The sequence below is a fragment of the Musca autumnalis genome, unplaced genomic scaffold (genome assembly GCF_047663935.1).
Source record: "Musca autumnalis isolate F117 unplaced genomic scaffold, ASM4766393v1 scaffold_2, whole genome shotgun sequence".
NCBI classification, from domain to species: domain Eukaryota; kingdom Metazoa; phylum Arthropoda; class Insecta; order Diptera; family Muscidae; genus Musca; species Musca autumnalis.
The window spans coordinates 75,419,644-75,439,183 of NW_027411755.1; the positions used below are offsets into that span (position 1 = coordinate 75,419,644).

A 19,540-nucleotide genomic window follows, 5' to 3' on the forward strand; every position below is an offset into this window, starting at 1 on the left:
GTTTTCAGACCCTTAACTTTCCTCGCCGCAAATTACAAACGGAACGTTCCTCCACCCTGCCCATATGTCAGCGATGTAAGCAGGTCTTTTTAAAGCGCCAAAACTATGCACAACATGTTGCGCTTTCCACATGCAGTATTGTTGAATATGATTTCAAATGTTCCATTTGTCCCATGTCCTTTATGTCCAATGAGGAATTGCAAGCCCACGAGCAATTACATCGTTCGAATCGTTATTTCTGTCAGAAATACTGTGGCAAATACTATGAGACAATTGATGAGTGTGAACATCATGAATTTGGCCAGCATGAATATGAAATGTTTAAATGTAATGTAAGTAACGTGCGTGTGTGTGTACGAATGTGTGCTACGAATGAGTCCAACTAACGTATATATGATTTAATTTTTTTTCCAGATATGTTGTGTCTCCTTTGCAAAACGTGATCAACTATTTTCCCATCTTGTGGACCATCGTCAGCAGCCACGCTATGATTGTTGTATATGTCGTTTATGTTTCCAGGACTTAATGGAATTGGAAGACCATTATATGGGGAATCCGGACTTTTGTGGAAAATTTTACGACAAGGAGGGTAGGTATTGTGTTGAAAGACTACATACATAATAAGGGTAACAAATAAGGGTAATCTTTTTAAATATGGTTAGATTACATAAATTATTCATGCCCACTCCACTTGGAAACTCTGTGTTCTTTTTTTATCCCATATATATTGGAAAATGAATTGTCTAGTGATTACTGAAGATGAATTACCAGTGGACCATCACAGGTTTCATGAGGAGGCACCCTGTTGCAGTCTTAGTTGTGGAATTCTGTAACTAATTTTTTGAGTTACCGACAAAAATCGTTAAAATTAAAACGCAAAATTATTAATGAAAAGTATCAATAAAGTTGACAACACTGTTGAGATAAGTGGGAATTAGCGACAACTTTATTTTGGTTGTTAACTTACCGAAAATTTTCGTTAATTACCGATGTTATAAGAATTTATAATTTTACGATTTTTGTCGGTAACTCGAAAAATGAGTTACTGAATTCCACTACATGGCGGCATTCTGGCAGATTTTAATATTCTTCCACTGCGTATCGCTAGCATTTGTATACCACAGCCCAAGCCCAAGACTGTCCTTTAACCTAACCTAAGGGCTGTTCTTACTTCTGATCTTATCGTAAATAGCTGTGTCTTGTGCGGGCACAGTGGGGTTTTTGAATTAGCTAAAAATGAGAAAAAAAGTGAAACGGACACAGTGGGTTTTTGAATTGGCTAAAAATGAGCAAAAAAGTGAAACAGACACAGTGGGGTTTTTGAATTGGCTAAAAATGAGCAAAAAAAAGCGCAACGGGCAGAGCACAGTGGGGTTTTTGAATTGGCTAAAAATGAGCAAAAAAAGCGCAACGGGCAGAGCACAGTGGGGTTTTTGAATTGGCTAAAAATGAGCAAAAAAAGTGAAACCTGCACAGTGGGGTTTTTGAATTGGCTGAAAATAAGGTCGGAATCAGTGTACCATCGACCACTAAGTTCAGTTCAGTCTCATTTCAGCCGTCCAAGTGGTGAACAGTGTGGCGGTGGATTTAGCGGCGGATATTTTCATGTTCCTCAGATGTAAGAACTGCACTAGTTCAGCTATGTATACATTTAACCTATCACATATGTATGTCATCGAGGATAGGACCCGGTGCCAAGATCGTTCACCCAAAAATCATGGGGGTTATCATGAATGAAATTTCCCCGTGAGTTTTGTCTTTCCGCCGTTGCAACTTAAGGGAGAAAGTGAAAAAAATCACGGGGAATTGCCGTTCATGATAACCCCCCATGTTTTTCAAGTATTTTCACGATTTTACTACATTTTCGGAACAAATTATCTATAATTTGGCATTAGGAATCCGAGTAGTCAACAAACATCTCCGCCAAAAGTTGTACATAGGCCCACGTTGCACAGTGTCACGACCGTGGCCAAAAATGGTAAAAACTAAATACTTCGTTGAACAAATTTATTGATGGGGAGTGATAGAAAACATATTAATTAAAAAAAATCTGAATTTTGGTACTGATGCGTGAAGTAGTTTCTGCTATATGAGGATTTAAATCCGACAATTTTTGTTAAAACGCATTTTTGTGTTTTTTTTTTCTAAAATTAATAAATTATATTATGCGTTAATATTTAAAATTTAAAAGTAACGGTCGCTGCAAATTTGATTCCTAAGTTCTCTTGAGATGTAATAAACTTGGCTACACTTTTGTTTGCATGTAAATATTAATCATATGGTGTTTACATTTACCCAAACATGTATTACTAAGTTTATTTTCTGAAGCATATTTTAAATTGAGTGGAGTGGGAAAAAATGGTATAAAAGTGTATATCGATATTTTTTGATGCATGAGTAGTAAAAAGTGAGTACTTCAAATATATAAAGGTCCCAGCTGCAGAGGTTTGCAGACGAATATGTCATTTCTCTTTTTCAGCGACCACCTCACTGACAGGATACCCCCTTTTTTAACAAATCGTTTTGCGGTGTTGGCTATAGCGCCAACGGAGACTTAATACCAATTTTCAGCCATTTCGGTGTGATAATCAGGCTAAAACCTCCAAAATATCAAAAATTGGGAGGTACTGTCCTATGGGGACTATATGAAGGCGTGGACCTATGCAGACAAATTTCAAGGTGAAGATATAATGCCCCCTACGAAGACTAAATACCAAATTTCATCAATTTCGGTGTAATAATGAGGCTAAAATCTTCAAAATACCGATAATCGGGAGGTACCGCTGTATGGGGGCTATATCAAAACGTGGACCTAAGCCCACAATTCTCTGTTGGAATGTTTGATACCTCTGCCGAAGACTAACCACAAAATTTGAATACTTTCGGTTGGTTATTGTGTCTAAAACATTCAAAATACCGAAAATCGGGAGGTACGGTTCTATGGGGGCTATATCAAAACGTGGACCGACCAGCCCAATTTTTTGCCCTGAAGATTGCAAGTCAATAATAGGTACGTATACCAAAATTGATGCACCTACGACAACTCCTTCTATTTTTGGCCACAGTTAATATGAACTCGCGACATTGTGCGTTGTGATATAACCCCCGCTATCAGGTATTTTAAAATTTTAGCTGACCGAAACAACTAACATTAGTTGTGGGACATTTATACTTTCGTAAAAAAAGAAAGACTGCTAATTATTCCCGGCCAAAATTAACCCTTTTTTACTTGTTTCAAATGATTTTGTGCGTGAGTGTTTTTATTGCATCACCTTATAATTAAACATTTATCTTATATTAGGATTCTGCTAGTTCACTCAAATATGTTGCCTTTACTTTTTACAAATAAGTTAGATCTCAAAATAATTTCTTCAATTATTTAATTTTTTTTCAGAATTCAAAAATCTTAAATGTTTTGCAAAAACCAACAAACACTCATCTCTACAATCAGCAACAACGAATCGCACTGAGAATCTCACAAGCTTCCTTATAAAAGGTACCACAAACGCTTTTGTAAACAAATATGTATGTCTGTATATTCAATATTTTTAATTCTCTTACAGATATAACCTCAATGAAAGATACATCATCACCAACACGATTGCCTTCGAAACACCAACAATCAACAGCATCTGCCCAACATCATAGCACATACTCTTCTACTTCCCGACCAACATCTCCAGCAGATAATTATGATGATATACCCGATTTTGCTGCACCCCAGGTGGAAATAAAAACGGAAATTAAAGTAGAACCAGATTTTTATCCACCCATGGATCAAACGGATTTTGGAAGTTTCGATAATGATTATTCATCTAATTCTCAGGATTTTGCAACAAGTTCAAATCAAAATTTAACCTTTCTACAAGATTTTCATGATAATGCTTCTAGTTCTACAAATTCATCGTTTTCATTTAACCCGCAACAGCGCACCAGTACACCAACATCAAAAAGCTCCAAAAACTCAGAAGCCATACAGGACGATGATGCCTATTGTTGTGTACCCAAATGTGGGGTGAGAAAATTCACTTCTCCCACATTGAATTTCTTTCCCTTTCCAAGGGATGAAAAATATCTAATACAATGGTGTCATAATTTGAAAATGACCTATGATCCAAATGTCAATTATGGTGTTTATCGTGTTTGTAGTTTACATTTTCCCAAGCGTTGTATTGCCCGTTATTCGCTAAGTTATTGGGCTGTGCCCACCTTTAATTTGGGCCACGATGATGTGGGTAATTTATATCAAAATCGTGAAAGTTCTGGAGGTTTTCCATCGGGTGAAATGGCTCGTTGTTATATGCCGGGTTGTTTGTCCCAGAGGGGTGAAACCAATGTTAAGTTCCATGTTTTTCCTAGAGATTTAAAAACACTAATAAAATGGTGCCAAAATTCCCGTCTACCCATACACAGTAAAGAAAATCGTTTCTTTTGTTCGCGACATTTTGAGGAGAAGTGTTTTGGTAAATTTCGACTTAAGCCTTGGGCCATACCCACTTTGCGTCTGGGTACAGTTTATGGCAAGATCCATGACAATCCTAATATCTATCAGGAAGAAAAGAAATGCTTTTTGCCATTTTGTAGACGTAGCCGTTCCTACGATTGTAATCTTTCGTTGTATAGATTTCCACGAGATGAAACTTTGCTTAGAAGATGGTGTTACAATTTGCGTTTAGATCCCGATATGTATAGGGGTAAAAATCATAAAATTTGTTCCTCACATTTTGTAAAAGAGGCCTTAGGTTTAAGAAAATTGAATCCAGGCGCAGTGCCCACCATGAATTTGGGACACAACGATACCTTTGATATTTATGAAAATGAATTATATACGCCCCCGCTACCACCACCGCCATCATCAAGTTCATCACATGCCTCGACTTCATCCAAAGCGAAAAAGTTTGCCGAGCTATTAAAACAACAGCATGAAATGGGTGGATCTGGCGGTTCTTCAACGGCACTATATGACGACGTCTTTATGAGTTCAATGGCAACAAAGATTTCAAGTCTAGGAGCTGCTGGTGCAGCAGGAAGTAATGCACTAGATTTAGGTGATGTGTGTTTAGTGCCCACATGCAAGCGAACCCGTCACACTGATAATATTACATTGCACACGGTACCCAAGAGACCAGAACAATTAAAGAAGTGGTGCCACAATTTGAAAATGGATTTGGAAAAGCTGCATAAAAGTGTTCGCATTTGTAGTGCTCACTTTGAAAGTTATTGCATTGGTGGTTGCATGAGACCTTTTGCTGTGCCAACCTTGGAACTGGGACACGATGATCCGAATATCTATCGTAATCCAGATGTCATTAAGAAGCTTAATATTCGTGAAACATGTTGTGTACCCACCTGCAAGAGAAATCGCGATCGAGATCATGCCAATCTGCATCGTTTCCCCACACACCCCGAACTACTACAGAAGTGGTGTGAGAATTTACACAAACCCGTACCGGATGGCACAAAGCTATTCAATGATGCTGTATGTGAGGTACACTTTGAGGATAGATGCTTGCGCAATAAACGTTTAGAGAAATGGGCTATACCCACCATAAATTTGGGTTATGAAGATATACCCCATCAATTGCCCACCGAAGAGGAAGTTGCCGAACACTGGACTAAACCATTTGCACCCAACAACGGTGATGAACAGGGAGAATGTTGTGTCTCCACATGTCGCCGTAATCCTCAAGTTGATGACATTAAATTGTATCGACCTCCCGAAGATGCGGAACAGTTATTGAAATGGGCCCACAATTTGCAGGTGGATGCTGGCCAACTACCGTTGATGAAAATCTGTAATTTACATTTCGAATCCCACTGTATTGGTAAACGTTTGCTAAACTGGGCCATGCCCACGTTGAATTTAGCCTCTAAGGTGGAGCATTTATTCGAAAATCCTCCTCCCACTCAGGTGGTGTATAAGAAGAAGGAAAAACCTGAACGTATTGGTGGCAGTTCAAAACATGAACTAATAAAATGGTCACCACGTTGTTGTTTGCCGCATTGTCGCAAAACACGAGTCCATGATAATGTCCAGCTATTCCGTTTTCCATATTCCAATAGGGCAACACTGGCCAAATGGTGCCACAACATACAATTGCCACTGGTGGGTAGCTCACATCGACGTATTTGTTCAAGTCATTTCGAACCTTCGGTTTTAACAAAACGTTGTCCCATGAATTTCGCTGTACCTACACTCAATCTCAACACACATCCTGGATATAAAATCTATCAAAATCCTGCCCGCTTGAAGCAGCCTAGAATTGGTGGTACCCAGCGGCAATGTGTTGTCGAGGGTTGTCGTAAAACCCGGGCCGATGGCGTGGTACTTTTCCGTTTCCCCAACAATCGCGTGTTAATGCAGAAATGGCGTCATAACATTAAAAATATGCCTAAGGGTAAGCTAACCACCCTGATGAGGGTATGTTCGGATCATTTTGAATCTCACTCAGTGGGTGGTAGGCGAATATCACCCGGTGCCATACCCACACTCAAATTGGGTCATGATTCCGATGATCTGTATCCGAATGAGAAACGTTCATATTTTGATTTGGAAAAATGCGTAGTGAAGGGCTGCGATTCAAGAAAAGGAGAGGAGATGCGTCTATATCGTTTCCCTCGCGATGATGATGAACTTTTGGCGAAATGGTGTCATAACTTGAAAATGAATGCCATGGACTGTGTGGGAGTGCGGATTTGTTACAAACATTTCGAAGCTGAATGCCAAGGACCAAAGCATTTATATAAATGGGCAGTGCCAACTTTGCAGTTGGGCCACAGCGAAGATGAGGAGTTGGAGATTATACCAAATCCTCCACCCGATCAACGTTCAGGGGAATTTATATACAAATGTTGTGTGCCCAATTGTGGTAAGACACGTAAATATGATGATGCCCAAATGAATAGCTTCCCCAAACACTTGAAACTTTTCCGCAAATGGAAACATAATTTGAAACTTGATTTCCTGGACTTTAAAGAACGTGAAAAATACAAAATATGTAATGACCATTTTGAGCCGATTTGTGTGGGTAAGACAAGGCTGAACTTTGGTGCTATACCTACCATCAATTTGGGTCATGATGATTATGAGGATTTATATAAAATCAACCCCGATCGCATACGTCCGAATTTGTTTATCAAAAAGCGAGATATTGAGCGCATGGAGCGTCAACAAATGAGATTAGAAGAAAGGAAAGAACGTGAGCAGGAGAGACGGCATCAGCAGGAAAGTTTGGGAATGGATGTTGTGGAGGAGGATGAGGAAGAGGCGGAAGAAGATGAGTCATTGGATCCTTTGAGCACACCAGCTGAATGTTGTGTTGAAGAATGTCACGGGCCAAAAAGTCTTATGCGGGAGCCTTACGATTTACCAGAATCACAAGAATTAAGAAAACTGTGGTGTCAACAAATCAATGAGGGGCGTGAAGAAGAATTACCAATGGAAAGCAAGTTGTGTGGTTTACACTTTCAAGAAATATTCCGTAAACTAAAGGGACAAATGGAACAGATAAAAGACGAACAAGGTGAAGACGTTCAAGCTGATTATACAAAACTTGTTATGGCCTATCAAAAGACGGAAATGTCATTACTGATAAATGGCTTTCAATGCCGTGTTGAGGGCTGTACTTCTAGTATTTTAAAATCGGAATTACGTCTCTTCTATTTCCCCTATGGCAAGGAAATAGCAAGGAAATGGTCGCACAATACCGGTATAATACCCGATGAACATCGACGCTACATGAACAAAGTTTGCTCCTTACATTTTGAGCCCTACTGTATAACAGAGACCCAACGTCTACGACCCTGGGCCATCCCAACATTGCAGCTAATGAAAAATTCTTCAACGGAGAATATTTATAAAAATCCTGACCTTACACGTCTGGATAGGCGTATGATTGGTCCCCAAATTATGAAATGTGCTGTAGAGAATTGCGAGAACCATAAGGAAACTGCTGATATAAATCGCCTCAAACTTTTCAATTTTCCCTCAGATGATGATATGCTAAAGAAGTGGTGTGCAAATTTAAAAATGTCAAGGCATCTGACACCACTCTATAAGATTTGCTCTAGACACTTTGAGAAGCAATGTTTTGGCAGTATACGCATAAGGTCTTGGGCTGTGCCGACCCTGAATTTGGGCCACAACGAGGGACCAGAGTTCTACAATAAAACCACCATTAAAAAGGAGGTTTATGATGAAGATGCCGCATCTGAGAATAATGAAGCTGCTCTGAAGCAGGTGAAAATTAAAAAATCGTTGGATATTATAAAATGCTATATACCAACATGTCGCAGATCGAGACTCAAGCATGGGGTCCGATTCTATTCACTACCCAGTCATGAGAAAATGCGACGTAAATGGTTGCACAATTTACAAATACCCTCGCACAAGGCCGCAAAACTGCAACATATAAAGGTATGCAATTTGCATTTCCACAAACGCTGTTTGGATGGTAAAACTCTTAAACCTTGGGCCATGCCCACAATGCATTTGGGTCATTCCGAACCGATTTTCGATAACCCTAGACGTTTACAAAATATGCTGATGCTGAAGAGGTGTATCTTAAAGCATTGCAAGAATCATCATTTGTCCCAGGATGATATAAGGTCATTTGTATTTCCCAAAGTATCCGGGTATATGGAGAAGTGGGCAAAGAATTTAAAATTAGATATTACACAATGTAAGGGTCGTTTGTGTCAAGAACATTTTGAGGTGGAAGTTATGGGTGAAAAGAAATTGAAAAATGGAGCAGTTCCCACCATCAATTTGGGTCATGAAGAACCATTACCATATGACAATAAAGATCTACTGAGGAAACTAAAAATGAAATTAATGCAAAGTGGGGATTCCAAGGCAAATGGTGATGATGAGGCAATGCAAGAGGATGAAGATGAACATGATGAAGAAGAGGAGGACTTAAATGAGGAAGAAGATGATGAAGAGGAAAACTTTGACGATGAAGATTTTGAATATGGTTATGTAATGGATAATAATGAGGATGGTGATGAGGAGGAGAACGTTGATGATGACATGGAAGAGTATAATAACGATGATGAGGAAAAGGAAGAAACCGCAGAGGAGGAGGAGAAGGAGGAAGAAGAAGAAATTGACATTTCTAAAATTCGTTTACGTGGCACAAACCAATTGTGGACATCAATAAAAATGAAAGAATTGCGAGTAACATTGGTACCCCTTACACCGGAAGATATTTTAGACATGTCCTCCAGATCCTCTTTCGGTCGAGATCAACGTTCCATAACACCAGCCAGCAGTATAAAAGATTTACGGGCTGAAACACCAGCTAGCTTCAATGGTGGCACTAATTTGAATTCTTCAGAATTTCTGGATGAAAACTCCTCTAGTACCAACAACACCACAACATTGACTTCCAACAACATGACGGCAACAACTACTGCTCTTCGTACAGACAAAAAAATTAACAACATTTCCCCTCGATGTTGTTTAAAATACTGTGGTCGAGAAAAGACACGGGATCAACATTTAACCACCTATGGTTTCCCCAAGGATCCTCAACTCCTGCAGAAATGGTGTGACAATTTGGGTTTACAGCCTGACGAATGTATTGGACGTGTTTGTATTGATCATTTTGAGTTAAGGGTGATTGGTACACGTAGACTTAAACCGGGGGCAGTGCCCACATTGAAGTTGGGTCCTTCCCGTGAGCCCATACACAATAATGATGAAATAAGTAAAGTAAAAGGTTTTCTCGGGGAACAAGAAACTAAACCAAGTGGAACGGGTGATAGTGAACAACTATTGACTCCTCCACCACCATATGGTACACCTAAAACTGGTAGACAATCGGTTTTTCGGCTATGTTGCCTCAAACACTGTCGACGCAAGAAACAACAAACCACGAACCTGAGGGCGGAGGAGGAGGCGGCGGAAGCGGAAGAACCAATCAAACTATATAAATTTCCTATAAAGAAACCGGAACTTTTAAAGAAATGGTGTACCAATTTAGCTTTGCCAGAAGAAATTGAAAACTTGTCAAAATTGAGGTTATGTTCAAATCACTTTGAATCTTTCCTAATACGTAAAAATGGTCTCTTAAGTTCCAAAGCAATACCAACTCTCGATTTAAATGAATCACAAACACCACCAGTATTTAAACTTAAACCAAGACGAGATAATCAAATATCAATTAACAACAATTCCCGATGCTCATTGGAGCATTGCAAACGAAAGGAAGACGAAGATACTTTCTTTATTGCTTTTCCTCAACATGATAAAAATCTACAAAGAAAATGGTGTTTCAATTTGAAATTGGGCCGGAAAAAAGTAAGACATTTTCAAATACAATTGTGTAATCATCATTTTGAATCTTGTGCCTTTTATAAAGATAGAATGTTACGTTCCGGAGCAGTGCCTACTGTGAATTTAGGTCACAATGGTCGAATTATAAGAAATGCGCCGAAGATACGACGACAAATTAGACCTGTCGGTCCAAAGGAGATATGTTGTGTTAAGTCATGTCAGCCAGGGGAGAATGTGAAACTTTTTTCATTTCCCAAAAATTTTGAACTGCGACACACATGGTCCAGCCAATTACAAATTGAACTGAGGAATGCTCTCCAGGGACATTTTAAAGTTTGTGCAGAGCATTTTACTAAAGATAGTTTTGTCGATTCGCATTGCAGAGATTTAAAAATTGAGGCTATACCGACATTAAAGTTAAACCAGGATGAGGTAAAAAGTGGAGAAGAAATTAAAAAGGAAGCAACACAGTTGGAAAATAAAGCGGACGAATCAAAGCAAAATAAATCTCAATGTCCCTCCAAGGTAAAATCGCGGGAAAAATGTTTTCTAACCCACTGTCAACGCCGTGAAGACTTTGAAAATGATACCTTTCTAATTAAGTTTCCACAAAATACCCCCAACACATTAAAAAAATGGTGTTTGAATCTTAAACTGCCACTAACATGTGAGGATGATTATGGTGATTACAAGATATGCAATCACCATTTTGAAAAACGTGCTTTCAAGGACGACATGCAATTAAAACGCGGTATGCTGCCCACAATAAACTTGGGACACAGTGAGAGAATTATTAAAAATATGTCCAGGCTGGAACATAAATGTTGTGTGGCCAATTGCAATAATCTTGAAAAACTTAAGTGCTATTCCTTTCCCAAAGATAAGGAGTTGAGGCAAATTTGGTTTCGAAAATTAAGAATTAATAGAAAGGAAATTTTACCGAGACCATTAATGGTCTGTAGGCAACACTTCAGGCCAACATGTTTTGTGGAAGGCACTTTGAAATTAAAGGCTGGTTCTGTGCCCTATTTGAAGAGGAAAAGAAAATTAGAAGTTCAAACTAAAGATGAAAATGAGAAGATAAAGGAAATAAATGATAATGATGTGGAAACCAATAAACAAAAAATAAAGAAAGGAACATTGAAAAGTGAAATTAAACACGAAAATGATGAAACGACCGCCACAACAACAACATCAGTAGCAGAAACAAAAGAACCGACTAATCAAAAACGAAAAAAGGCATTGAAAAAGGAAACTAAAGATGAAAATGATGATGAGTCAACCACAACAATACCAGAAACAAGTGGTGTTAATTTGCCCATGGATCCGCCAGTTAATCAAAAAAGTAAAAGGAAATTCAAAAATGAAACTAAAGATGAAGGCGATGAGCAGAAAGTAACAACACAAAAAGTGCAAATTGCTAAACCTAATAAGAAAACTTCACAAATTAAAGCACCTCTTAAACCCACTGCAGCTAATAAACCTCATTGTTGTGTGCCACATTGTGGCGTCCAAGAGGATCTTGGGACAAATACATTTTTAATCAATTTCCCTCCACGCGGTAGTATAATGCGTCGAAAATGGTGTATAAATCTTAAAATGGGAAGTTCAAAAGTCCCACATGATGATCTAAAAATATGTAATCATCATTTCGAACCGTATGTATTTTACAAACAGAAAAATGTAAAGGCAGGTGCAGTGCCTACATTAAATTTAGGCCACACGGATCGTATAATCAAAAATGATGCCAAATTAAGAAGGAAAATACGTTTAGAACCAAAGGATGTATGTTGTGTAAATTCCTGTCCCAATCGTGAGTCTCCACAGCAACTTTTTGCATTTCCCAAAAATTCAGAGCTACGTCGTATTTGGAGTAACAATTTACAAATCCCTCTAAGGCAAGCCTTAAGTAATCATTACAAATTGTGTGCAGAACATTTCACCGCAGATAGTTTTGAATTGGGCACCAAAACATTAAAAATGAATGCCATACCTTCATTGCAATTGGGCATAAAGGAAGAAGATAATCAAAAAGTTTTAATAAAAATTGAAAATGAAGAAGATTGTCGCAAATGTGTGGTGGAAAGTTGCCGAAAGTCCAGTAGTGTAGATAAGGTGAAACTATTTAAATTACCCACCAATAAAGAGTTACTCGAAAAATGGTTACACAACTTAAATTTACGCCAAGATATAGATATAGAATCAACACGCATATGTCAAAGACATTTTGAAAAATCCTGCCTAAGGCAGGGCGTTTTACATGAAAAAGCCATACCCACACAATGCCTAAAAGCCAAGTCGTGGTTCTATCAAAATGAAGAGGAACTATATGAGGAAAAATCCTACAAATGTTGTGTTTTGGATTGTAACTATGAAGAACACAATAATACGTGTGATGAAGTTTCACCCGCTGAAGATATGGGTGAGTGTAGGAAACTTTTTAAATTTCCAAAACACAAAGAAGATATTGATAAATGGTTGTTTAATTTAAAACTCAATTATGATGAAAGCTTTTTAGCTAAAGAATTAAAAAATCTAAGGGTTTGTAGCCATCACTTTGAGGTTAGGTGCGTAGATAAACAACAAAACCTTCTATTGGGCTCTGTGCCCACATTAAATTTAGGTCATAATGACAACGAAAATATCCACAATAATGATATACAAAAATGCTGTATATTAAATTGTAATTATTGGTTAAATTATCAATGCTTTAAATTAGCCGCAAAAGAAGAAGAGGCTGTGGAGGAAGAGGAGAATGAATTTAGAAACAAATGTTTAGCTGTATTGGAAAATCACATAGAAAACAATGATGTTGAATATATGTGTTGTGTACATTTCATATGCTATTTTAATGAACTAAATTGTTCGCTTATACCACCCAGACTTGTGAACTTATATGAAAATTTGAAAAATCTCAAAGAACTACAATGTTTCAGATGCTCTGTACCCCAATGTAAAACAGGTTTCAATTTAAATATACATTTATTTAAATTTCCCAAAGATGAATCGCTATTGCAAAAATGGTTACACAATAGTTCGGTGGAATTCCCAGCATCTGAGCGTTCCAAATATCGAATTTGTGCATTGCATTTTGAAAATCGTTGTTTTAGTGAGAAAAAATTACATCGTTGGTCACTGCCCACCCTATTGCTGCCTTACAATTTGAGCCAGTATGTTAATCCTCCCGAAGCATTGCCTTCCCATCATGAAAACCTCAAACATTGTTGTGTTTCCTCGTGTAACACTGATGTGGGGCCATTTTTCAAATTTCCCTCAAAGTCGTTAGAAATCAAGAAATGGATTTATAATTTAAATTTGGGACCACAACAATGTACTTTAAATTTAAGAGTTTGTTATAAACATTTCGAACGATATTGTCTCATTGAAAATCATCGGGGAGAAGTGATAAAACTTAAAAACTGGGCAGTGCCTACATTGCATTTGAGTGATAATCAAAAAGCCGATTTGCACACAAATCCCCAATACAAAATGGATTTATTTATTTGTTGTATTTGCCAACAACGTAAAGCTGAAGATTTGCAATTGTTTCGTTTTCCTTCTCGCATGTCCACATTTCATAAATGGTTACATAACCTTAAAATCCCACATGATCACTATCGACCGTCAATGCGTATTTGTATTCGCCACTTTGAAACGGAATGTTTTGAACCAAAATTGAAAGCATTACGCAAAGATTCTATGCCCACCTTGGGTGTCAAATGTCCACCCGGCGAATTATATAAAAATCCCAAAAGAAATCCTAGGCGTAAATGTTGTGTTGAGAACTGTGAGGGACCCTGGTCCCAATTGCATACATTCCCCAGAGAGAAAATTTTACTTAAGAAATGGTGTTTTAATTTAAAATTGAAAAAACAAGATTTAGATGGTACTCAGAAATTGAAAATTTGTGAAAAACATTTTGAATCAAAATGTTTGAATGCATTTGGGGTGCTGAGGCACACTGCAGTGCCCACTCTTAATTTGGGTCACGACACTCGTATCTTTAAGAATCCTTTACTTTTGGAAAAGACTAAAACGAAAATACTTGCAGCGAATTCAAATAAGGGAGAAAAAGTGAAAATTCCGAAGAAGAAGAAAGTGGAAGAAACTTTAATAGAGCAGCCAGAAAAGTCAAAGTTAAAAACTGTACCAACCAAGATAAAAGAGGAGAAACCTATTAAATTTATTTCTAAAAATAAGAAAAAATATGAAATTTCCAGAGAAGAGTCTGCAAAGATTGAAAAACAAGAAGTTGTGGAAATTTTAGATAACTTGCCAGAGAAAATAAAATCAAATGAAGCCCCTCTAAAGAAAGCCAAAAGAGTTTTACAAACTAAATTAACCAAAGAAACTTCATTGGGTGATGTAGAGTCTTTGGATACTACACTGGAGGAAGGGAAATCAAATGAAGCCCCTCTGAAGAAACCCAAAAGAATTTTAAAAACTAAAGAAACTTCATTGTGTGGTGCGAAATCTTTGGCAATTTCACTAGAGGAACGGAAATCACAAGAAACACCTCTCAAGAAGCCAACCAAAAAAACAGCACAATCTAAATTAAGTAAAGAAGCTCTGTTAGATAATGTAGAGTCTCCAGATACCATTGAACCTCCCTCTCTCAAGATACCACCCAAAAAAATTGCCCAAACTAACTTGGCTAAAGAAGTTTCATTGGATGATGAAGACAAACCTTTGCTAAACTATATTAAAGAAAGAAAATCCCAAAAACAACCAGAAAATATAGCCAAGATAATGGAAAACACCAATAAAAGAAAAATTGGTAAAAAGTTTTTACCAGTAAAGCCCGAACCAGAAAATAAACCATTATTCGACATTATCACTTCCCCTGATGTAACGTCCACGGAAGTGATGGAACCTAATGCAGCTTCTTCATCTTCTGCCGCGTCTCTACCGAAATTACACTCCATTAAAAAAGAAAAGTTATTGAGTTTTGAAAAACTCCCCAAGAAGAATACACCACCACCCATACGGTACGGTTGTAACTATCCCGATTGTAAACAACCTAAGGCACAGATATACAAATGTACTGAAATTGCAAGTTTAAAGAAATTGTGGTTAAATAGTATTAACCTTAAAATAAGCAAAGAAGGAGAAGTAATTCATTTCTGTGACGAACATTATTACAAACTTTATAAGCAATTTGAACAGCAAATCAAGAAACTTAACAATAATCGAGGTGGGGAACATCATCTAAAGGAATTGGAAATGTTGCATAAAATCCACAAGGAAATATCGGGAAAATGTAAATTTGTATTTAAACGTTGTATGGTGCCGAAATGTACAACGGACCTTTACTCTCCCGTACACACAAATAATGAGATACGATTACATCATTTCCCTGCGAATTCTGAAGAGTTGGCTAGAAAATGGTGTCACAACTTTTCGATGAATTACGATGATATGGACAAATCCAAAATGCATTATTACAAAGTTTGTAGTCGTCATTTTGAGGCATATTGCTATAATGCAAGATCCATATACTCCTGGGCCATACCCACACTTAATTTGCCGCCTAACTCTAAAGAAATATTAGAAAATAATCCAGAGGATAAATGTGCATATACTGGACAATGTTGCATAGCGACTTGTTTAAATAGTAAGGGACTTCAAGCAATAACTAGGACACGGCTCTTTAAATTTCCCTCCGATCCAGAAAGGCTTGGCAAATGGTTGAAAAATGTTAAATGTGAAAATTTCCAAGGTGATGAAATGAAAATTTGTGGATTACATTTTCGTTCTAAATATATTATTAAACAAAAGAGATTATCTGAAGATGCAGTGCCTACCTTGAAATTGGGTTTGGACACGGAAAATGATGAGGATATGCCAAACATCAACAATGTTGTAATAAAAGAAGAACTACTTGATTATGAGGAGGAACAACCTGATATTGAGGAAAGTAACTGGAATGATGGCAATGATCATGATTATTGTTTTGAAGTAACAAAGGATACTAATAATATCGAAATTAAACAAGAACTAATTGAGGATCAATATGGGCTAGAGGACGAAAGATTAGAACAATCGCAATCACAAGACCAATCTCTAATGTTTTCCTCACAAACTATTAAAGAAGAAATAATTGAAATAGATGAAACTGATCAATATTATCAACAGCAGGATGCAACAACATCCAACAGTGGGGAACAACAACACCAAGCCATCTTCCCCTCTTTGGTGATATCCGAGGTAAAATCCCACATTTATCTTTGCTGTGCAAATAAATGCACCAATACCTCGGAGACGCGAGGCATTAAACTATACACAGAATTTCCCAGTGATTCGGAAATTTTCATTAAATGGTGTTTTAATTTAAAAATTGATCCTCGGAATTATAAAGAAAATCAATATGCCATTTGTAGTGAACATTTTGAGGCCATTTGTTTTAGTGACAGCGATCTAAAGCTACACAATTGGGCAGTACCTACATTAAATCTCAATCTACCTGAAAACTCTTTTATTCATCACAATGATCCACCCAGTGAACAGTGTCTGGTATATGGTTGTATACAACCTCTACTACCGTTATATAAATTTCCACTGCGCTTGGATTTATGTCAAAAATGGTTTGTTAATTTGAAATTGGATTTCAATCAATATCGTGTCGAACACTATAGAATATGTCGTAGACATTTTACACCTGCATGTTTTGAGGCAAATTTTGCGCTTAAGACAGAGGCCATACCCACACTGTGTTTGGGTCATAGTGATCAGTTACAACATGAATTTGAACCATCCATTGCCGCCAACCAACAGCAGCAGCATAATGAGGATGGCAATAATGATTTTATGCCGGGGTTATTAATTGCGGCTGTTGCTGCTGCTGCGGGTGGTGCTGAAAATAGTCGTGGCAGTAGCAGCCAAGGTTCATTGGTACGTCATTTAATATCACCTAATGATCTTGAAGATCATGATAGTAGTTATTATGAAGATTTTGAAGAATGTTATGGTCCCGAGGAATGATAGTGTAGAACAAGATGAGGACGTCGTCGTACATTTGTTAATGAAAACAGATGATGATTGTGTGGTGGTGATAGATAGTCTGAAGCGGGAATAGGTTAAAAATAGATGATGTGTTGGAATTATATACTGTGTAAATATTTAGAAATACTTAAGAAAAAAAAAAATACTAAGAGGAAGCATATTAATTATATAAATTTAGAAAATCCGAAGCTTGGAACAGAGCTATTTAATAAAATATTTCTGAATTTATGGATAAGAATGGAGGAGAGTGGATTCGTTTATCTCGACCCGCTCCCCAATTTATAGAAATACTTTTTAAATTGTTTCTGTGTCTGGTGTTGCAGTGAAGATGACGAAGAAAAATATTAAAGTGATGATTAAAAAAAATAAGTTAGTTGAAAACAAATGTAAATGAAAGATGATGAACAAAAGATGCAATAAACAATTATATTTAAGAAATCTCGACACTCAATCCTGCTGCTAAAACAAATTATTGTAATATGAATTTTGTCCGTTTAAAAATGAAACACTGAAATTTAAAATATACATAAGGTAATGTCTGTACCAGAACCTGCAAAAATCTACAAATTTTTACTACGTTAACCTTTATATTATCGAAAAAAATAAATAAAAATAGTAGATTCTTGCAGGCAGACAAATAATTTCTGTATTTTATTACATGTGTGTATGTACATACATACATGAACTCACACATAAAAATGCATGTATTCCAATATTACAAAAAGCACATCTAAAAATAAGCAAAATTACTATTAATGCGCATATAAAAGATAGGCACAACAACAATGTATACATTAATATTTTAATACAATTTCTAGTTTTCGAAAGAAAAAGCTAAAGCTTTACAATATGACTTGTGTAAATATTACATTTTTTTAAAAAAAAACAACAAAACAAAACATAGTGCATATTTTCCACAAATATCCCAGAAGATATAATGGAGAAAATATTCAAATCCTTTAAAAAAAATTAGAAAGTTAACAATAATATGGGAATTAATACAAAATCGTCAAAAAATCAAAATATAAGGATAATTGGTTTTAAAAATATTTATTTTTTGTTTTTTATTGTTAATAAACATTTTTAAAGACTTTTAATGCTTTTGCGAAAAAATAAAACAAAATGTTTTCCAGTACTGTAAGAACGACAGAGAAAAATATAGGTAAAAAGAGAACTGAGTTTTCCGTTAACACAAATATCTCCCTAACAATGTTTAACAATTTTTTAAATATTTTTTGAAAAACAACATATTTTTTGTTAATATAAAAAGTTATATGTTCCTTAAAACAAAATAAATATATTTTTAATTGTTCATGAAAAATATAAGAATATAATATAAAGAAAAATCTCTGTTCCAATACCTTGAAGAATGTATTTTTTAATTTTTTGACAATTTTATAAAGGAAAAATTGTCAAAATTTTAAGAAAGTAGACTCATGCAGGGCTCTGGAACTGAGCAAAAGCATATAAGATACACATGTACATAATAAATAAGGCTTTTATAAAAATAATATTTTAAACAAAAAAGTGAATTTCATTTTACTTCCAAATATTTTTTTAATTTGCATGCCCCAATGCAAATATCATACTTCCTTTATATCAAATATAAAACAATTTATCTTTATCTTTAGTAAAAAATAGCTTTAGATAACTACAACATAAATACATATATAATATACATTTAAATGTAATCATATATCACATACATATATAAAATTAAGATAATACATACATTTCTCAAAGCATACTTAAATATAAATTCAATGTTATAGTTTGTAAGAAAAATGCATTAACTGTATGCATTATGTAATGAAAATATTACAAATAAATAATTACAAACAGAAACATACAATATATACAAAAATATATATCACATCACAACATAAACATGTACTACTAAAAATAAATAAATAAAAATTATAAAAAATTAAATTGTTTATTTTTAAAGGAAAGTTTTAGGAGAGGTTTGGTGTTTTTTAGGATGACGACTTCTATTACTTAAGTTTTTGTATTTTTTGGGGCGAAGGCCATTATTTCTAAATTTTTTATTAATTTAATAATTCGATCTAAATATGTATGGTAAAAACCAATAATGTATTACAATCGATGAATCCGAGTTTCACCCATTCACAATTCGCGAACTGTTAACATATTCTATATGGTATCACTGAAATTCTTTAAAATGAAGTGTTTTAGGAGGGATCCCATAACCCTGCGTTTACAAATGCCAGAGTATTGACAAGACAATAGCAAAAATAC

At 36.0% G+C, this 19,540-nt stretch overlaps 1 protein-coding gene across 1 annotated transcript in view; it reads left to right on the plus strand.

The window, feature by feature from the left end:
- LOC141394100 (uncharacterized) overlaps positions 1–19,208 on the plus strand; it is a 55,933-nt gene extending 36,725 nt beyond the window's left edge. Inside the window, exons 3-6 of the mRNA XM_073967959.1 lie at positions 9–332; positions 415–589; positions 3,395–3,496; positions 3,564–19,208. Coding sequence (XP_073824060.1) covers positions 9–332; positions 415–589; positions 3,395–3,496; positions 3,564–17,260 — 14,298 coding nt within the window. The 3' untranslated portion in view covers positions 17,261–19,208. The remainder of the gene's footprint in view (positions 1–8; positions 333–414; positions 590–3,394; positions 3,497–3,563) is intronic.
- The last annotated feature ends 332 nt before the right edge of the window (positions 19,209–19,540 follow it).